The sequence below is a fragment of the Bombus terrestris genome, chromosome 13 (assembly GCF_910591885.1).
Source record: "Bombus terrestris chromosome 13, iyBomTerr1.2, whole genome shotgun sequence".
Classification (NCBI taxonomy): Eukaryota; Metazoa; Arthropoda; class Insecta; order Hymenoptera; family Apidae; genus Bombus; species Bombus terrestris.
The window spans coordinates 13,759,671-13,779,183 of NC_063281.1; the positions used below are offsets into that span (position 1 = coordinate 13,759,671).

Genomic DNA, 19,513 nt, shown 5'->3' on the forward strand with positions numbered 1-19,513 from the left:
AGATGAACGAAGAATCCCTTTGTATAAAAAGATCGTTTTCAAAAAGAAAAAACAAGCGAAGAGATAAATTTGTATTATCGAACTCTTGCAAAGGGATCTACAGATATAAATATATATATATGTATACATTATTGCATTTAGTGTTATATATTTTCAGAACGATTGCCAATCGTGTTTTTATTTTATATACGTATACATTATACTTATAGGTGTGTGCCATGATATATAGGAAATTATATGTATAAATATAAACGAAAGGAATTATACAATATATAGATTCTCTACATATATTATATATTAAATATATATGTGCCGTTAATATATTAAGAAGAAACAAAGAGCAACGAGAGAGAAAAATCGACAGTTTTTAAAGCTTTGTATTCATTGGTTTTTAATGATTCAGATTTATATACAGGATATTTTTAATCGTTATATTTAGTACAATTGATTAAGTTTTATCGTGGAATGTTACAAATTGTAATATCATATTATTATATTATATTATATTATATTATATTATATTATATTATATTATATTATATTATATTATATTATATTATATTATATTATTATATTATATTATATTATATTATATTATATTATATTATATTATATTATACTATATTATATTATATTATATTATATTATATTATATTATATTAATTACATTATATTAGTATTGATTTATTCTTATCATTAGTTGTAATGCTGCTACATATGTATGTGCTACATACAGTTAGGAGATGATTATGACGATGGATATCGTTTTATTATAATTATATTATAGCAGAACATTCACAAATATAGATATATTAGCTTTACTTACATTGAAATTAATAAAGAATTTCTAACATTTCGTTGATGTATCATTAAGAATGTATGTTTCCATGTGCATGTAAGACAAAAGCGTGAAGCGTATGATTTAAACAGGACATTCTATTTTAATTTATTGAATTATTTAGTCTATTTTTCAGGCTGATAGCTTGATTGAATCGAATCGAGTTAACAATGATACACGATAATATGAATTGATAATATGAATGAACATGATATATGAATAGATATAAAAAGATCTTGATAATTTCGACGCTACATCTGTAGTTATGGTGCATCAAAAATTGTGAGAAAAGATTTAACGACTATTTTTTAGTGACGACTTCGTTCAATGCTTTTATTATAAACCTTGGGAGAATGAAGGCAGCTCGGTGCACATCGTCGTCGTAATACTTCATATTCATTTCATCGAGTTCGCTGTGACTGAACACTTTCTTCGGTTCTTTGAAGTTCGTTTCCTGAAGATGTATTTATCTTTTTATTTGTCTGTTTACGTAGAAGGATTAATGAAAAGAAGAAAAGAAAAATTAAAGGATGTACTTACAGGGTTTAATCCTCCAAGCACGAATCCAATTTGTCCTGTGGGGTAGGTAGGCACGGAAACAATACCATAAGTCGCAACCGGAAATAGGGACTTACAATGTTGCAGAGTTTGTGTCACATGGCTGAGATTCAACCATGCAGTACCCGCTTGACTGCAAACGATTCCACCAGGTTTCAACGCATTTTTCATTAAATTGAAGTACGATTCGTGGAATAGGCACTCTGCTGGACCTACATTCGTAAACATTTTATTATTTCGTTTCATTACACGTAAGAAAATACTCCTATCGTACATTTTCCGTTCGTTTTACATTAATAAAGCTGGATCAAAGTATATTATACTAACGATCAAAATCTAAATGTATTAAGAGACGAACTGTAATTAACAAAAGTTTACTTACCGATAGGATCGCTACTATCGGTAATTATAACGTCAAATTCTCCACTGTGTCGCTGCAAGAACTGGAAACCATCGCCCACGTTAAGGGTGACCTTAGGATGATCGAGTCCCACACCCATCGTAGGCAAATACTTTCTGGATACCTCTAGTACTTTCGAGTCGATTTCGACCTGTACAATTCGTTCTACTAGCGGATGTTTCGCGACTTCACGAGCAACCCCGCCGTCACCACCTCCGACTATTAACACCTGACAAGGAAATAATCGAAACAGGAAAAGATATGAATACGAAATATGATAGCTTTTCAATAACTATACAATTTTTCAAAATATTTAATGTATGCGGGATCTTACGGTTTTCGGATTTGGGTGGCTGCACAACGGTAGAAATGCGATCATCTCCTGATACGAAAATTCGTCTTTCTCCGTGCATTGTATGATACCATCTAAAATTAGGGTCCTTCCGTGTGATTTCCTGTATACGTGTAATTAAAACAAGTTCCTTATACAAGTTCTTTATATATATATATATGTTTTTTCGCTCTCTACGCGAACAATAAGTTATAAGAAATAATAGAAGTGAAAAGCATCGTGATACGGCAACAGTTATCAAGAGAATATATAATTCGTATAAGAGAGAGATTAGATATATCGTAACTTACGGAAGACCGCGATATACTTCTAAAACTGAATTACACCATAAAAAGCATTGATACAATTAAAATATGATAGTAATCGTTCGTATTTTTACAACTGAATAAAAATAACGGTCTTAAAAATAACACGACGATACGGCGTTATTATTAGCTTTTTCGTATCGTTTAAAGGAAATTCCAAGTTGGAGATCATCTTATTTGTTTTCTTTCTTCTATCTTTCTTTACAACTATGTCGTGTTTTCCCCTCGATGTTTTTTATTATATTAATAAAAAAATGTTCTCGAGACTAGCTATTAAAAATCTCTCAAAAGTAACAATTTTACTTAGTAAGATAAGAAAGAAAGATCAAAGAAAACTTGTTCCGCTCGTTTTTAAAAAATACTCGTTTATGGAAAAAATTTGTTACTGTCGTCCGACGGTAAAGTAAGAAAATTCGATCTCCTATTCGATCTAACTGTTATAACGTAGGGATCTAAGCCTATAGAAATGTCGTAAGCCTGCAACTCTTGATGCACCGTATTCGAAATATCGTAAACCTCCAATATATATTTAATTTTCTCCAATTATTTTTCCAATGAAAAATCGATATCTTTTACGTTCAAAGAAAATAGAAAGAGTACAATATTTACGTGTCGACCACCATCACCTCTTGATACTCCGATCGTTCTCGATGAATTACATCGAGGACCTCGAGAGACAATGAAACACCTGGCCACAGATCGTTGTTAATTTCACTGAACCATCCAGGTTTGATCGCATCCATTTCTTCTTTTACGCAAGTTTCGGTTGGCGAACCAGTATCTGTTCTTGTTTCACGATTCGACTGCAAGTAGACACTGTCGGTCGGTTAATCGTGGACGAGGAAAATAAAAGTGCCAACTTTTTTATGTGGCCAAACATGTTTCCCTACGATACGGATCGCCACTTCCACTCCCTCTGGAGCGGAGCTTGAAGGAAGAAATGGTGAAACTCGTTTGTCACCTGTGTATTCGTGCTGGTAGCATTCGACCGCTGACACGGTTTAAGTGTTTTTGCAATGTCATTTGTTAAATTATTTGAAAAGACTCGTTTGTATAAGAGTAGCTTAAATTATGTTAGATAGTATTGGCTTGGCGATTCTTGTTTCTTGAAATAATTTTGTTAGAGATACGAAGGAATGGATTTTTCAAATAAATAAAGTCTCGATCGAAGCTGTACCATAGGAAAACGAGAAAAAATGTAACTCCAAATTTTTGCTTGATTGTGCGTTTACGACTTTCGATATTTATTGTATTTGACAATCTGTGTTTACTACTAAATACTACGTCCTTGTAATGTATTAATTCGAATGAATTTCAATGGAAGTTTCAACAGGTAAAGTTTGCGATCATAGCAATTCACCATATTTGATTAATATTGGTATTAATAGGTAAAGAAAGATTTAAGACAGTATCGTGTCATGTATGTATGTATCGTGTTATGTATGCAACTATCGGTTTTCAGAAGAAGCAGCCACTGAAAAACAAGCTAGAGAAATGTTGTTTTCAAATGTTAATTACTTTTTTAAATACCAACTTCACTAAAAGTAAAAACGCTCAAAACAATTCACAGTACTCGATATCAAATGCAGATCATCGGAAACAATGGGTGCAAGAATCGGTTCAACCCCTTCGACGAACTTGTCTGTAATTCGATATTTATTTGCGAGAGAATCACTCGCTTCAAATTGAAAGTAAAGTACTATCAGCACGAATAATGACAAATAATCGTTTACATTCTGCGAAAACTAAAAAATTTAAATTCAAATTCAAATTACCTTACCGACAAATACAAATCACCAGGGTAACTCGAAGAAAGAATTATTTCAGCCGCACCACAGCGTATAACCACAACATACGATCCTTCCAACCGAATTAAAATGCAGAAAGAGCGAGAAGCGAACGGTGTACGGTGTAAAAGTGACGACGAAGCAACGAGCAGACCTTCGAAACGGAAACACGAGCGAGAATGGAAAGTAGACGGGAGTTTACTTGCCAAACGGATGATGGCCTTTATCAGCCTCCGTCCCTCTGCTCCCAGATAATGACGGTTCAACCACGGACAAGATAACTTGTCTGCGCTGTAGTATGCGTTACCGAAACGGAAATCGGTTTTCTAATTCCAACCGAGTGAAAATATTCGGAAAATTCGGAGAACAGGCTATAAAAGATAAAGAAAAAGCTCTTCCTTCGTCTTGTTATCGGTGCGATAACGATAATGCTTCGTAGATTATATGACGATACATATTTCTAGTTGTGACTGCATTTGAACTTTAATCCTTTCCATCTCTCCATTAGCCTAAAACAAGTAATACAGTCAACTCAAAAGACAACATTTAAATATAGAAGTATCGTTCATCGTTACGATCATTTCCTCTTTTAAAGTCTAAATTTACGTAAATCTATTTACTTGGCAACTGAAGTCATTATCCTTTTATTAACTAAATACGTAATTGCGCTTCCAAAGTTCTACGTTAAATAGCTATTTACATTCAAGATCATATATAGTTAGCTATTTATGTACATCGTTTTCTATTTTAACGCTGCACGAGAACTAAAAGATTATTTCTTCTTTTTATCATTCAGGGGATAAGTTGTTTTTCTACGGAGTTGCCTTTTTAATTTTAAATTTGATAGAAATGTAAATAAAACGATAATGATAATAAATACCAGTAATTTGACTCTTTGTTAAAAGTTTAAATTTTATCATTATCATTAAAAAATTTCATAATTTTGGGTAAAAAAACAAACAAACAAACGATCGAATAAATCATTTTAGTTTGATAGATACGGGAAATCTTTCTCTCTCTCTCTCTCTCTCTCTCTCTCTTTCTCACTCTGTTAAAGAGAAGCAAAGCTTACATGGTCATTTCCTCGTGTCTCGTTTTAAACTCGTTCCACGATACCTTTATCCAAAGCGTTTTCCTCGACTTATCGAAATACATTCATCAAGTGTAACTAATTTCATCAAATCGGAATTAATGAGGCCAACACGTGCAAGATTAAGTAAGTTCGACCATGACGTGGTCCGTATCTAAAGTCAAGGTCAATGTAATCACAGATCTCATTTAGCTTCGTAAAATTGAAGTAATTGTGATATGAGATTACATGAATTTTTTTAACGTTACTAATTATAAAAGATTTTGTTATTATTCAATTTATGAAATAACAACTTCTACTACTTTGCTACGGTAATAAATATAGAGAGTCTTTATTCAGAAAAAAGAATTTTGAGAAACTTAAAATAAAGAAACATAAAAATAATTGGGACATTACAATATTTTGCAAATGAAAAACAAAGGTATGACACAACTAATTTTATAATAATCTCATATAACTAAGGCAATAATATTATTTCTATTGTATACAAAAACGTATACAAAAAAATTATACTAGATTCCGAACGTAAATTAGCATATAACCAATAGAGTTCGAAAGAATTACACCATTTTTGAAATTTTAATTTAAATACCACTGTGAACGCGCTTTAATAGAGCACCCTAACCAAAGCAGTGCCGCAAATTTTGCGTCAACGTTGTGTTCGCATGTTTCAATCGTTTGACACGATATTTGTGCGATTTTTAGATTTAGTAAAAAACGTAAACTAAACATTCTGCGATACTTATCAAATGTCAAATTCTTTAATTAATTATTGCTTTAAAACTTAAAGTAACATGTCTATGCTCGCGGAACCACGTCGAAAACAAAAATGGACACTAAACCCACGAGGAAAAGAATGGAGCGAAGGTTTGTAAATATTTGAATTTATTTGATTTTACTTAAAAAGAAATGGTATAATGTTGTATCTTTGAAACATCGTAGTGACATTTATATGTTTCTGCAGATTCGAACAAATTCGGGCAGAAAATGTTAGAAAAGATGGGATGGACAAGTGGCAAAGGACTCGGAGCAAACGAACAAGGTATAACGGAGCACGTACGTGTATCGGTTAAAAATGATACAACAGGTAAATATAATTAACAATTAGATTTTTACACTAACTCTGCTTATCGGCACTAATTCGTATTTTAACTATTTTGAAATTAATTCCAATGATCTAGAATTAACCTAAAAACGAAATTGCAAAACTTTAAGGGAATCAAAATTGTTAAAGTGAAATGAAATTGCTGTCTTTCTCTTAATATTATAATTTCTAATGTTTTTAATATAATGTGTCATCATTTAGATAGTTGCAATATTAGTTATATCGAGAAAGATAGCTTCTAATTGTAATGTTTTTAATAGTTTTGTGTCAAATTTGTTTATACGATTAAAATATTTGAAAATTAATTTTTTCATAAATTATCATTGATGAAAAATGGATTGTTCCCATAGGTATTGGATATAAACAGGATGCCTTAGACGAAGCATGGACAGAGCATCAAGATAGTTTTAACGATTTTTTACAGAAGCTTCAACAAAATGAATGTCACAATGCGGCGCAAACAGAGGAAAGCAAAGGTGTATTAAGTGGAAAATCGTTAGAATTGAAATCTAAACAAAGCCGTGCTCGTGTTCAGTAAGTATTATATATGTACATATAATGTATTAGACATGCCGTTATTTTATTCTCTTCTTGTCTTTTTTTCTCTTATTACTATTACTAGTTATCAAAAATTTACAAGGGGGAAAGATGTAAATAAATATAGTTCAAAGGATTTAGCAAATATATTTGGCCAAAAAGAATTGAATATAAATAAAAGTAATAAAGATAAACAATGCAATGCCGAAGAAAACTTTGATTCAGTTGGCACTTGTGATAACAGAAACGGTGTTATTACTATAAATAGTGGTAATATGACAGATTATTTTATGAAGAAAGGTCAGAATTTTTCTCTGGCATATAAGAATAGAAAACAACAGGAGGATGATATAGAAGAGGAATCTGAATATGCTGGATTTGGATTTGCATCAACATCTAGAAAAGTAAAATGCCATGATAATAAGGAAAGCATGGAAGTTAAAAGTGTTTGTAATTATGCTTTTGAAAACCCCTGTGTGGAATTAAATAGCCCTGAAAATATTTCAAATTTTAATATTGAATCTAAATTTTCTAACAAAAAAAAACTTGATGAAAATGAATTGCATTTAAGCAGCAAGGTTAAGAAATTTAAAGAGAACAGTGTAAATGAAAATAGATGTGCGAGTGGTATTATCAATGCCGGTTTAAATTTAGAATGTCAAGCTGATGAAGTTTGTAATGGAAAAGAATTTGAAATATCTAGAGTACAATTTGGCCTTACAAATTCAGCTTTAGATCTAAGTGATGAAATAAATGATAAGAAAAGAGTGACATTTAATGATCATGTAGAATATAATATTGATTGTGTAAAAAAGAAAAAAACATTAGACAAATTTGAGGTTGAAAATAAGAAAGCTAAAAAGAAGAAAAAACATAACTCTGATGTTAATAGTTCAGTGTTATCTGGTTGTGTTAATGAAGCTTTGGATGTAGGAACACCCGAGGAAGTACATGATAATGAAGTTAATGAACATAAAAGTAAAAAATCTAAAAAAAGAAAAAGAAGTCGTCGATCGAATTTAGAAACAATAGTAGAAACGCCAGAAGAAGAGAAAGCATATGAAAATGAAACAGAGACTGAGCAAACCAAAATGGAAGATTACATAGCTGATGATTGTATACTTGAAGATGTCTCAAGTAAGAAGAAAAAAAGGAAAAAGGATAAGGATAAAATACAAGTTACCACTGAGAATAGATGCGATGAAAAAGAAAGTATGGAAGAAGAAACAGCGGCAAACACAAATGTAATACTTAAGGAAGAAGAGTGCAAAATTGATGAAACTCGAGAGAATATTTCTAAAAGCAAAAAGAAAAAGAAGAAGAAAGATAAAGTGAGATATACTGAGCCAAACTTTGAAAAAAACGAGGATATAACTGAAATTGAAGTTGAACTGGAAAATGTAAAAGCAGAGAAAACAGAATTAGAAACTGTGAAGGCAGGAAAAAAGAAATCTAGAAAGAATGACAATGTAAATGATCTTAGTTCTATAACAAATGTACCAACCAATATACAAGAGGAAAAGGAAGTTTCCGATAAGGAAAATACGAAAAATATGAATGAAAGTGAAACAGAAAAACCAGAGAAAGAAAAAAAATTTACAGATAAATCTGCAAATCATTCCATAGATGGTAAAAAATTTGTGAAACAAAGGAATAAGATATTTACAAATACACGTACGAAGAAGTTCAATAACAGAAGATCTAATACTTCATCTAGGAATTGCAAACAAAGATCCAGAATGCCAAAGAAATTATTGATGTCTCTATTTTACTCAAAGTCAATCTTAGATTTTCCAGGTTCTAACATGCATGAAATAAAAGGATATGGAGCTGATCAACATTAAAGTGTAAAAAAATTGTGAACATGTTTCTAATATTTTGTGCATAATATATACAAGACATTTAAAGGATCAGCTATAACGATGTTTATCCAAGATAACATATTTCTGCAAATGTGCAGAATTTCTTTTATTTATATTTTTATTTATAATGTAATTAATGTAATTATTGATAATTATCTTTATATATATGTGTATGCATATACGTTATACATATAAGCATATTACGTATATATTTACAGGGATGCAATATTATCCTCTATTTTTACAATTTCCTTTATCTCTGATGTAAGTTTTTGTTTAAATTTATTTATATTTAATAATTCTTCTTCAGTTACTTGAACTGTATCAGTAGGTATACATTCATTTTCTGTTGAAAGTATAGTATACCCCAGATTTTCTAATTGCGTTATAACTTTTTCTGGATGAAGAAATTCACTTTTAAACTATAACAAATGAAAATAAAGATACATTGTATGAAAATAGAAATCTGTTTGATTAAATTGTTGGAATAAAAGGATTTAAATTTTAATACCTTAAAATACGTTTCACTTCCATCCTTTATTTCTTCTACATCTATCGCATTAGCTATTATTGCATCTTCCATTGCAGAATCCAAGTTACAGTCTTTAGAAGCTATAACAAAAGTTACACTATCGAACCAATGTGAAAACGCAGAAGACTCTAGAACTTTGGCACTGGAAATTATATACATATAAGTTAACATAATTTAACATTGTAACAAAGTAAATGTACATCTCAGAAGAAAAATTCTAGATTAAAGTATAAAAGAGTACTCACTTAAATTTTTTTGATATATGTATAATATTAAATTTTACATGAGTTAGTTTGTCAGTTACGATATGGATAACAAATATAGGTCCTTTCAAAATACGTATAGGCAGTATGTGAGTTTCACCAGATCGTACATTTTTTATTTTTTCTAAAATTCCTTTTAACGTAGACATTGGCATGTTGGCTTTTCTTGCTTGTGCAACTAAATTTGCTAATTTTGGATTAGTGTTTGGGTCTGGATTACCACTTTCTTTAAAAAAAGAACAAAATTTATATTGTAATTTAAATCTAAAGATATTTACTTAAAACTTTGACTAGATATGTAAAGAAATTTTTTTTATGCACTTTTTTCAAATGTCAGAAACATACCTAGTGCTACAACTTTCATTTTATGTGATAGAGTATTAAATATTTGTGATCTTGCGTTATCATGTTCTTGTTTCGTAGCTTTAATGTTTTGCCATTTGCTATGACCCGCATATCTTTTGGTTTCTTGAATCAAGATATTTCTATATCTATTATACAATAGAACATTTCGAAATTTCATTTTGTAAAAGAGAGGTTATGATATTCAATCGAGCTTAGTAGCAGTGACTTAGTAGCAGGGAAATTGTTAATTTAATATTGGTATCGATAAGGACAGACGATAATCGAATGTAATTTCACATCTATTCTGGTAATTTTATTTTAATAATTACCGTAGAATTATAATTTATTATTACGCAACTGTTAAGAGGAATTAAAATACATTTGCTACTAAAATTTTCCCAAATATAAGATACTTCGAGATAGAAGATTGTGTTTGGGGGTATTATTTGTTATGTGGATAAAGTATGTTGCATAATACAATATATCTCCTCTTTTCATCATATTTGCCACTCATTTAATACGTAGATGTTTATTTAACGTACTGTTGTCTCTGCGTGTCATAATACTGTCATCACATAGGGATAAATTGTGAAAAAATATTCCCTACTAATAGGCGAGTTACAAAAAAAGTTAATTGCTTTTTTAATTTTTTTAATTTGTAATTTTATTTGTTTAATAACGTATACCTAGAACATATATACTTTCTTATAACTATAGGTGTATCTATACCGCCGTATGTGTAATAACAACCATAACATATAAAATTGTTAATGTCGATTTTATTTCAGTTAATTGCGTAGAAATAATGATATAAATATTAGCAATAAGTAGCACGAAGTATTAAAAACTAGTAAATGAGTTTCGGTTGTTTAATAACAAAATTTTTAGTCTCTATAAAAAAAAAATTATGATTTGTCCTATTTTATGGCTGCCGCGATATTTTACAGGTAAAAAGCTGCGTTTTGCATGTGAAATTTGGTTTTAGACAACGAACGAAGCATAGCGACCCGCATGTCGTGGAATTGCGATGAAAAATTTCTTTCTACTTATTTCGATTTGTTCTAGCATGAAAATTTTGAGCATAATCTCTCACTATAAATAATAATTCGATGGCATGCCGTATATTAAAAAATATGATTCGCTCTGGTTTAGTTTGTTTCACGTTCGAATTTTATTTAAAATGGGGTGGTTTTTATCGAATTAAAATAAATTTATTTCGATGATTTTAAGCTTCGCGTGTTTTAAATATTTCTTTTATAATCCTGTTTTAGTAATAACGAGCAGCTGCAATTGCTCGAAATATGTCAAATAAATGTATTCTATTATAATAATTTAGGAATCCGTGAGTAAAAGCGAACCCGTAAAACGTATTCAAGTTGTTCGTGCTATAAGATATTCTTCTCAAATAGATTTCAACGTGTCACAACACTTTAGAAATGGACGTTGAACCCAAAAGAAGAACGATTGTCCCACATACAGTTGTGGATCGATCAGCGTTTGCGCGATTTCACGAGGCACTTTCGCTACCGAATTCTCAATTTAGTCAGGCTGTTCGTGGTCATTCTTTTTAATTACCCTCGAGCGACTTCTAGGGGACGGGATCTAACCGTGTTAACCCCACATTGGATGGTTCCTTTGACACAACAGGTATAGGACATGTACGTCGTGTCGTCATTGCCTTTAATTCACGTACGCTTGCCGCTTTCTGAACGGTTAACCAGACGGGGGTAAGAGAGAGAGAGGATGGAGGGTTTTAATAAATTTTGCACGAGAGTTCACCCTCTACCTCTATTCCTATTAAGATGTATATATTCTTGCTCGTGTAAAGCGTACCTTGTCCGGGTAAAGGGACGTATTGGAGGGTCAACTTTTTATCACGAGCAACCGTTCAGGCGCGATCCGTGGCCTGCAAATTCAATATTTGCACGTCTCGTTCGTTTTCGAGGAAATTTGTCGAACGGGCAATTGATTGTCGACGATTCCCGCTTGGCACACGTTTAAGGATCCATGAAATTTCGTATCGAGCGACTAGTGGTGTCATCCTCAAAAGTTATTTATAATTTGAACGTATTCGTATCTTTGTTCGGAGGCAATAACATTTTCGCATTGACATACTTCTATATTAAACGTTAAATTTATCATGCGGTCGACAGAAATACCAACAATAGCCTAGTAATCATTTTACGCACACTGTTAATATACTTGGGCGTAATTTATTCTTAAAAACGCAGCCGATCTCTGTCCGATCGCGTCTCTCGCGCTGCATCGAAGGCAATAAGAGTGTGAATAGCAGGCGGCTGAAAAATAAACCGTATTTATGCCTCGTTTCATTTGCTGTACCATGAATTCTTGCACCATCTCTGTCTCTTATCTTCGCTTTGGCCATTTCATCTACAGTTTAATACCCACTTTACCACCTTTAAAATGGTCTGCTCCCGCGCAGACTATTACCAAAGGGTGCGGAACACCGATATCGAAACTACTCGTTAATGGTTAACGTTATTTCTTATCCTCACCCCTTCGTGGAAATATATATATAATTTTGCTTTTTGTCACGTTATCCCATCGTAATTAAAAGACTTCGAGACAGGGATCTAATAAATCCTGTAACTCACGTTGTCTTTCCGCCCTGATTCTCGCCAGATCACTTTAATCCCCTTCTCCTCCTCCTCCTCCTCCTCCTCCTCCTCTTGTGCATCTACCCTATAGTCACCCTCTTTCCCGTTTCTTTCACACTCTCCCTCGTTCATCCTGCCTTCGGTTCTCCCTTCCATTTTTTGTCTTTTTATTTTTATCCTCTGTATTTCTGTCGTTATATGATGTTCCGTCTATGGTAACTTTTTTTTTACCCTCCTTTCTTTCTTCCTCTTTTACTTTTCTTTCAACGAACACGGTTGCATCATCGTTCTCCCATGTCCGGAGTGTCCATGGAAATCGCTGTTGCCGTTTTAGAGGGACGATTTGCTCTCTGTTAGAGGACGTAAATCTAGAACTTTTGAAGGAAAGGTATTCTTTTAATAATCGAATCAGATCGACCGATGTACCGTGTTAAATGGAGGATATACACCATCGGCCAAAAATTTGCCTTTCTACTAATACTTTGAATAATAGAAATGTTAAAAGAACGTTGTTGTAATCGTATATTTTAGAGAGAACAATATAAAATTATCTGTATCGCAATTCAACGTTTAGCTGCTTTCGCGTCTTCCTTTGAATTCCTTTCTGTCTTTTCCGTTTGTCCTTCGTTTAAATTCACCACCTTGTTCCATCGCATTCACGCTTCGCTCTAGGTATTTTATGAATACAAAAACTGCGGATACATTCTGATTCAGGGTTCAAGAATTTTATTTTCTTTGTTTCTTTCGTGCATTCTCCCCTTGCCTCGTTCTTTCACATTAGTTCTTCACAGGCCATTTGTAATTCTTTCTTCTTTTTAGTAAGAGACGAAATGAATTTTATTATTTTCCTATCTTTCACGCGTTTCTTTTTTCCCCGTTTCGTTTCTCTCCTTTCCTTCTTTCACGAAAAAAGTGGTATGGCCGTGTACAACGAAAATCCAGAAATATCATTCTCAAAATACTGTACGATCACAAAACGATGGAAATTCCGATGATGTTTCATATGCATCGATTTGGTAGGAATCACTCGTCGCGAACCAAATTTCTCTAATATCTGTAACGTCAGCTGTACGAACTCCAACTATAATTGAAAAATCACAACGCGATATTTTATCTCCTTTGTTTCCTTCCATTCTTTCGCAATTCATACGTTTTTCCCTTCGCTTCGTTCTTTTCTTCGTTCTGCATTTAGCGACCGTTTTCTCTCTGTCCTCCTCTCTTTCCGTTTCTCTGGCCTCCCTTTCGAGCTCTTTCACGCGTATAGGTATGTACGCCATGTTCAATTTTATGAGGGGAAACATATACGGCGAGCCGACGGGCGACGTTTAATAAAGGCGTGGGTGTGTGCGCTAGGGGTGCTAGTTAGCACGGCGCTCGGCGCCGGCGACGACGTCGCCGTCTGGACGCCTATGGCCTCCTCTCAACGTCCTACACCGACGTAGACATAGACGTAGATGTAGACGACGACGACGACAACCTCGTCTCACTCACTTGAGGCACGTAGTGACACAAAGTGGTCGTTCTTTAAAAATCCGGCAGACGTCTCGGTGATTTGAAATAATATCAGCGCCAAGACGCTCAGCGTCGTTGCGTTTCGCTTTTTCATCGACGACGTTCTTACGCCTACCGATATATAATGACAATATTTTGGCTGTAACACAACTTCCGAATTAGATTTGAAAGAGGATCTTCGATAAATATACGTCCGATAAAGCCAACTATCTATTTTAAACTGTAAACCAGAGGCGGAAGAGCATTTAGCAATCGCCTCGGCAAATTAATTTCCATTGCTCACCTTCCACCCCGTCGTTTTTATTATCCTCGAAATCCAATATTTTCCACATTTTTGCCAAACTATTTTCTCGATAAACATTGGCCGCACACCCAGGTAGAATGACATTTTCACCGGGTGCGTTCCTTTTTATTTTACAATTTAAAAACGGATGCGTCACGTCGCGACGAATCGAAGAGAAAGCGCGATCGGTTGTTTATGTCGTTGTCGTTCGCGCACACACGATTTCCATGTGTTTCCGTCACGGTGTGTCGCGTCACGTCAGTCCAGGCAATTTTGATCCGTTACGTTCTCGCGTTAAAACGCGCAAATTGCACAGCAGTTCTCGCCATGTTACGTCTCATTTAGATAAACGCTTGTCACGTTGATTAAAGCGTGTCGCTCGAAAAAATACGGTTTCACGATTATTATTAATTATGTCCGTGTGCTCGCGCGCGTTTATGTTCAGCAATTAGGAATCGCGACTAGCATTCTCTGCGAGTCAAGACAGGACGAACATTAAGAACAGCAAGATACTTTTAAGTTAGCGATATTCGTAGAAAGCACGAGTTCTCGAAGATTTGAAGTTCTGGCTTCGAGGCTCAGGATTTGAAATTTTTTGGTTTATGTATTGGATTGGAAGAAAGAAAACTACAGGAGCAAGGTGAAGCAAAAATCGAAACCGTTTGAACCGTCTTGAAAGGTGAAAAAACAAAGTACCACGACTCTTCACGAGAACAATTTCTAGCCGACCCAAAAGTCATTTACGCATTTGCTAATTGCACGCTCGACTCACGGCGATGACTTTTATATTTCGCGATTGGCCTCGACCGATTTGGAAGGAGTCAGCGATAAAGCGATTTTATGGAAACCTTGGCGCAGTCTTATGGAACGAAGTGATACACGCACACGTTGAGACTTTACTAGTCGCCAGTAACGAGCCTGAGAGGGTGAACAAACGGGTGTAGCGCGGTATGATTCGGGTTAACATTCGACGAACGAGCTTCTTCTCTTTCCTCTTCATCCTCTTTCATTTTCTAGCTCTTCCTACGTTGCTTTCTCCTCTCATTCCTCCCCCTTCTTCCTTTTCTCCGATTCTCCTTCTCAACAATTCTTCGCTCTTCTCTTCCATCATACTCACTTCGTTTTTCCTATTTCGTTTTGGTTTTCGATCAGTGGTATTACTTTGTGTATTTTTTCTCGTTGCCCCTTTGCTTCGATTCTTCTATATACCGACTGTATGCGTTTCAGCGTATTTAGCGGGCAGTAAAAGCCTTAATGAAAAGGATCTCGAGTCGACGAGGCAGTAAAATCGGCGTTATATCGACGCTGAGGATGAGAAAAAGAAAAAGAGTCGAACGGACGCAATTTATCGTACAATCATATAAACGGCTCCTTGATCGTTCCTAGCTACGATCTTGCGATCGATAAAACTTCCGATTGAAATCGTTTAACCATTCGATTCTCGTAACTCGGATCGTGGTGCAATATGAAACATACTGTTAATTTGTATCCCTACCGATATAAAATAACTGATTTCAGGAGCTTCTTATTTTATAAATTAGGTGCGAATTTTTCTTATTATGTACAGATGTATACTAATCGTAACTGCCGAATTGGATCGAAACGATATCATGGATATTGACGTTTTAGTCGATAGTAAAGCTGTCGTATGATGTACCTAATCATCGTCGATTGGGTATCGGCATGATGGTGTTTAATTTATTGCTGCTTTGTTTATGGTTTCGCACTTTCAGGAATCCACATCTCTGCGTTATCAAACCTTGAAACGTAGTATATCGTAGATTTTCGCAGATTAAAGATTATTACGCGATTCTCCAAGTAAGATACTTGGAACGACAGATCCTCTCGAAGAATGAAACGTTTCTTGGAAGAAACCACAAGGGGAAGAAAAACGAACGATACCCATCTACGCAAACTAAATGGAACCGGCGATGATCGATATGGTGACCCTTTCGATCGACCATTATAACAGACGTAGAACGACGAGGACAATGTCTGTCAACTATAATTTCTCCACAGACGTTTTTATACACGGCACGTGTGGGCGCGCGCGTTTAACGCTGTGTTCCCATCGTTCATTAAGTTAACGATCCATCGTTAACCTCACCTTTATTGGATGCGTTCGATGCGCTTCATGGATGGGACGAGGGGGAAGGTAAAACGAAAGGTAGAAAGAGAGAAAGGGAAAGAAAATACAACGTTTCCGAGCGTTCGACCCGCCGCGGTCGTTTCTGACGCCATATGACCGTGGTGTTTTGAGACGACCATGCCATCCATTTCAGGGATAGTACGCCATTCTACCGGGTTATGTAATACAGAGTTTAAGCATTTTCCCCGTATCGAAAGCACTCGGTATTGCATCCTGTCGTGCATGTGTTCGTACGTGTTTTTTATTTTCTCGAGACGCGCCTCGTAAAACTGTATTGGCGCGAAATCTGTTGCTGTCCGATGCTGTTGATGTCCGAGAAACGCGAGCTAACTTGCCATTAATGACCGTTCATCGCAGAGACTTTACGTTACGTTAACGTTGGATAATTGGAAATGTCTTTTATAGAATTTTAGAGATATCGGAAACCTACGTCTTTTATATTTCGCGACAATTTCCAAGATACCTCGAAGTATCTTTTTGCTAGAAAATTCGTTAGCTTTCTGTAAAATGCGAACGAAGAGCGTTAGGGCAGGGGTATCACGAGCAAAGTTTCGGAATGGGCCAACCCTGGACGAGACTAAATTCCACATTTTCGGTGTAATAAGTGTTTGCAGAAGCATCGTTGAAAAGAGGAAGAGTGGAGGTATGCCGGAAGATGCTGAAGTCGCGAGGAAAAAAAGAGAGACGCGGTACGTGGATGTTCGCGTACGAACGAGGAAACAGACAGCGAGGAGAAAAGTATTTCATCCTTCTTTCAGGGCCTTTCCCTGCCGGATCCTTGCCAAGTCTGGTCCGGGTATTACCTCCTTTGAATCTACCACGAACAAGCCTTGGTCTTTAAGATGCTCGCTGGGGTTAGGTTAGTAATTTGCGGATTATACGGCCAAAAGGAGGGCCTGACAGGAGATTGGTAGGGCAGGATGGAGAGTTTCAGGGAAGTGCTGGAAGTCGCGGCCCGAGAATCGAACGTTGAGAATCGAAGGACTAGCGGGGAAAAGCATATATGGAAGAGAAATGGCTGTGGTTATGAGAATTTTTACCGTAATATTCGTTTCGACGTGTCTGAGATCCACTTAAAGTTTCAAACTATGTTAAATAAAGCAAAGATTATTTGTCTCCGAACGACGATGGAAGGAGGTAGCAGAGACACGAAACGACGTAGTATTCCTAAGTGAAAAGCTGCGAGAGAGAACGGAACAAGATAACGCAAATAGAAAGGTCGCTTCAACGATAGAACACTTGCTCATCTGTAATTTTCTCCTTTTTTTTTCTCTCGTGTTTCCCACACGAACATTTCCGAGATCGGTGTCCCCGTAGTTTAGTTCATCGAGTTCATCCGACGATGCGTCGCAACGAAAACTTTTCTGTGAACTTTTTCATTTCGACGACCCTGAAATCTGTCATTTAACCGGGCAAGGAGAGGAGAGTATTAGCTTTGACAGCAAAGTACGTCGTAATATTTCTTTTTCTTTCCTCGCGTAATCAGTCTAACTTTGTTTCGTAATGATTCTTCACTGATTAAAGAAGCTCTAAGGAAGTAGAATGTTGCTCTGTTATCTCGTAATTTGTACCATGGTTTTTGCTTGATAGCTGTTATTTTCATAAATTGCCGTACATTCGGCAACTTGCATAATTTCTATCGCTCCTTCGTAAAAATAAATACGAAAGGGACTGAGATTATATTATAATAGTTTGATAAGTCTATATACGAGTTACAAGTAGTCTTACTTAACAAATTATTTCGGTATACGATTAAATTAAAAAAAAACTAGCGAGCGTTTCGCGTTCGTAGAAGTCTCGCTTCTATGCAAAAATATGACGAGCGTTTGTCTTCTTAATTATTCTTGCCAGACTATTCTCCGAGAAACACTCCCTATCGAGTATTCGCGCAGTCGTAACACGTACATAGATATATACGAAGGAGGACAAGCCGCGAATAAACCGCAGAAATTTATCGCGGCAAGCAACACGGTGCCTTAATCATCTGTCGCGTGGTCGTGCAACGAAGAAGTTAATTGACTTAAAGGCTGAATTACTAGAGGGTTAGTTCGCAGCTAGAACTGCCGTCGGAGGTTTGTCGGGCAAATTTATCTCTCGTGCATACACGCGCGTGCCTTCGTTTTCGCGCGCGTCTTGCCCTTCGAGTTTCGAAGCCTAAACGCAGAAATATTTCCAATGCGATGACAAGTTAGCGAAGCTTCGGAAATCAGAATCACGCAGTGAAATCGTCCGAAGGTAATGCGTGGTTTCGTATTGACATTTTCCCTTCTGACAAAGCAATTTTCCCACTCTGTTAGTTTTCCACGACTAACTTTGAAACAACTATATTTCGGAGGGTTAGAATATCTTCGATTTTCAGCTTTACTGCAACGGGGGGAAATAGCAGCGGGCTGAAAGATGGCGAAATAAAAATTGAGACGTACATTAACCCGCAGCAGGACTCGAGTAATTTCGTCTTGGGTTATTCCTCGGATATTGCTACGTAAATAGATCGCATTTGGAGGCACTCAGCTCACAGCGTGAGACCATTTCGAAACAAACGAAAAAGCCGCGGGATACGGAACCGACGTTACAAGCTTTCTCACCGAGTGTCTACAAGAATGACACGAGGGAATAAAGCGAGAAGAAGCCATCGATTTTTTATTAACGAGGAAGAAAGAAAGCGAGAACCAAGGCGATCGAGTAGCTCCGAAGCGGAGTCGACGTTGGATGGCGGATCGAGTAATCGAAAAATTAAGTTATTTCGATAACGTCCGTATATCGAAGGCCGAATCCCCGTGCTGCGACATCACAAATCACTTATTTCCAAGTTATTGCGTGTTTTCTTCTTCTTCGCCGATGGCGAGAAGTAGTTTGGAAGTTAATTCGATGGTTCGTGCAGGATCAGAAACGATAATCATCCAGGTATTGAAAAATAAATAAAAATCGCATTTCGGGTATTATTTCTAACGAGATTTTTTTCACTCTTTGCGAGATA

The 19,513-nt window shown here is 35.5% G+C and overlaps 3 protein-coding genes across 5 annotated transcripts; 1 reads left to right on the plus strand and 2 right to left on the minus strand.

Moving 5' to 3' along the window:
• Positions 1 to 916: 916 nt before the first annotated feature.
• LOC100649112 (spermidine synthase) lies at positions 917 to 5,433 on the minus strand. Its single transcript, XM_012315432.3, has 7 exons — positions 5,313 to 5,433; positions 4,234 to 4,749; positions 3,063 to 3,256; positions 2,131 to 2,251; positions 1,779 to 2,025; positions 1,379 to 1,608; positions 917 to 1,292 (listed from the first exon to the last, which is right to left on the minus strand). Exons 3-7 carry the CDS (start codon positions 3,194 to 3,196, stop codon positions 1,140 to 1,142), a joined length of 885 nt encoding a protein of 294 aa, XP_012170822.1. The 5' UTR covers positions 3,197 to 3,256; positions 4,234 to 4,749; positions 5,313 to 5,433; the 3' UTR covers positions 917 to 1,139.
• On the plus strand, positions 5,330 to 9,342 carry LOC100648181 (G patch domain-containing protein 4). 3 transcript variants are annotated; one of them, XM_048411519.1, is made up of 5 exons: positions 5,330 to 5,456; positions 6,121 to 6,197; positions 6,295 to 6,417; positions 6,786 to 6,969; positions 7,058 to 9,342. In XM_048411519.1, the coding sequence occupies exons 2-5, from the start codon at positions 6,125 to 6,127 to the stop codon at positions 8,814 to 8,816; spliced, it is 2,139 nt and encodes a 712-aa protein (XP_048267476.1). In that variant the 5' UTR covers positions 5,330 to 5,456; positions 6,121 to 6,124; the 3' UTR covers positions 8,817 to 9,342. The 3 variants fall into 3 exon arrangements, with proteins under 3 accessions (XP_048267476.1, XP_012170821.3, XP_048267477.1); XM_012315431.3 differs by lacking the exon at positions 5,330 to 5,456 and having other exon boundaries at positions 5,912 to 6,197; XM_048411520.1 differs by lacking the exon at positions 5,330 to 5,456 and having other exon boundaries at positions 6,860 to 6,969.
• On the minus strand, positions 8,902 to 10,285 carry LOC100650173 (probable transcriptional regulatory protein Cthe_2075). Its single transcript, XM_003400269.4, has 4 exons — positions 9,975 to 10,285; positions 9,612 to 9,855; positions 9,346 to 9,508; positions 8,902 to 9,256 (listed from the first exon to the last, which is right to left on the minus strand). The coding sequence occupies exons 1-4, from the start codon at positions 10,150 to 10,152 to the stop codon at positions 9,047 to 9,049; spliced, it is 795 nt and encodes a 264-aa protein (XP_003400317.1). The 5' UTR covers positions 10,153 to 10,285; the 3' UTR covers positions 8,902 to 9,046.
• Between the last annotated feature and the right edge of the window lie 9,228 nt (positions 10,286 to 19,513).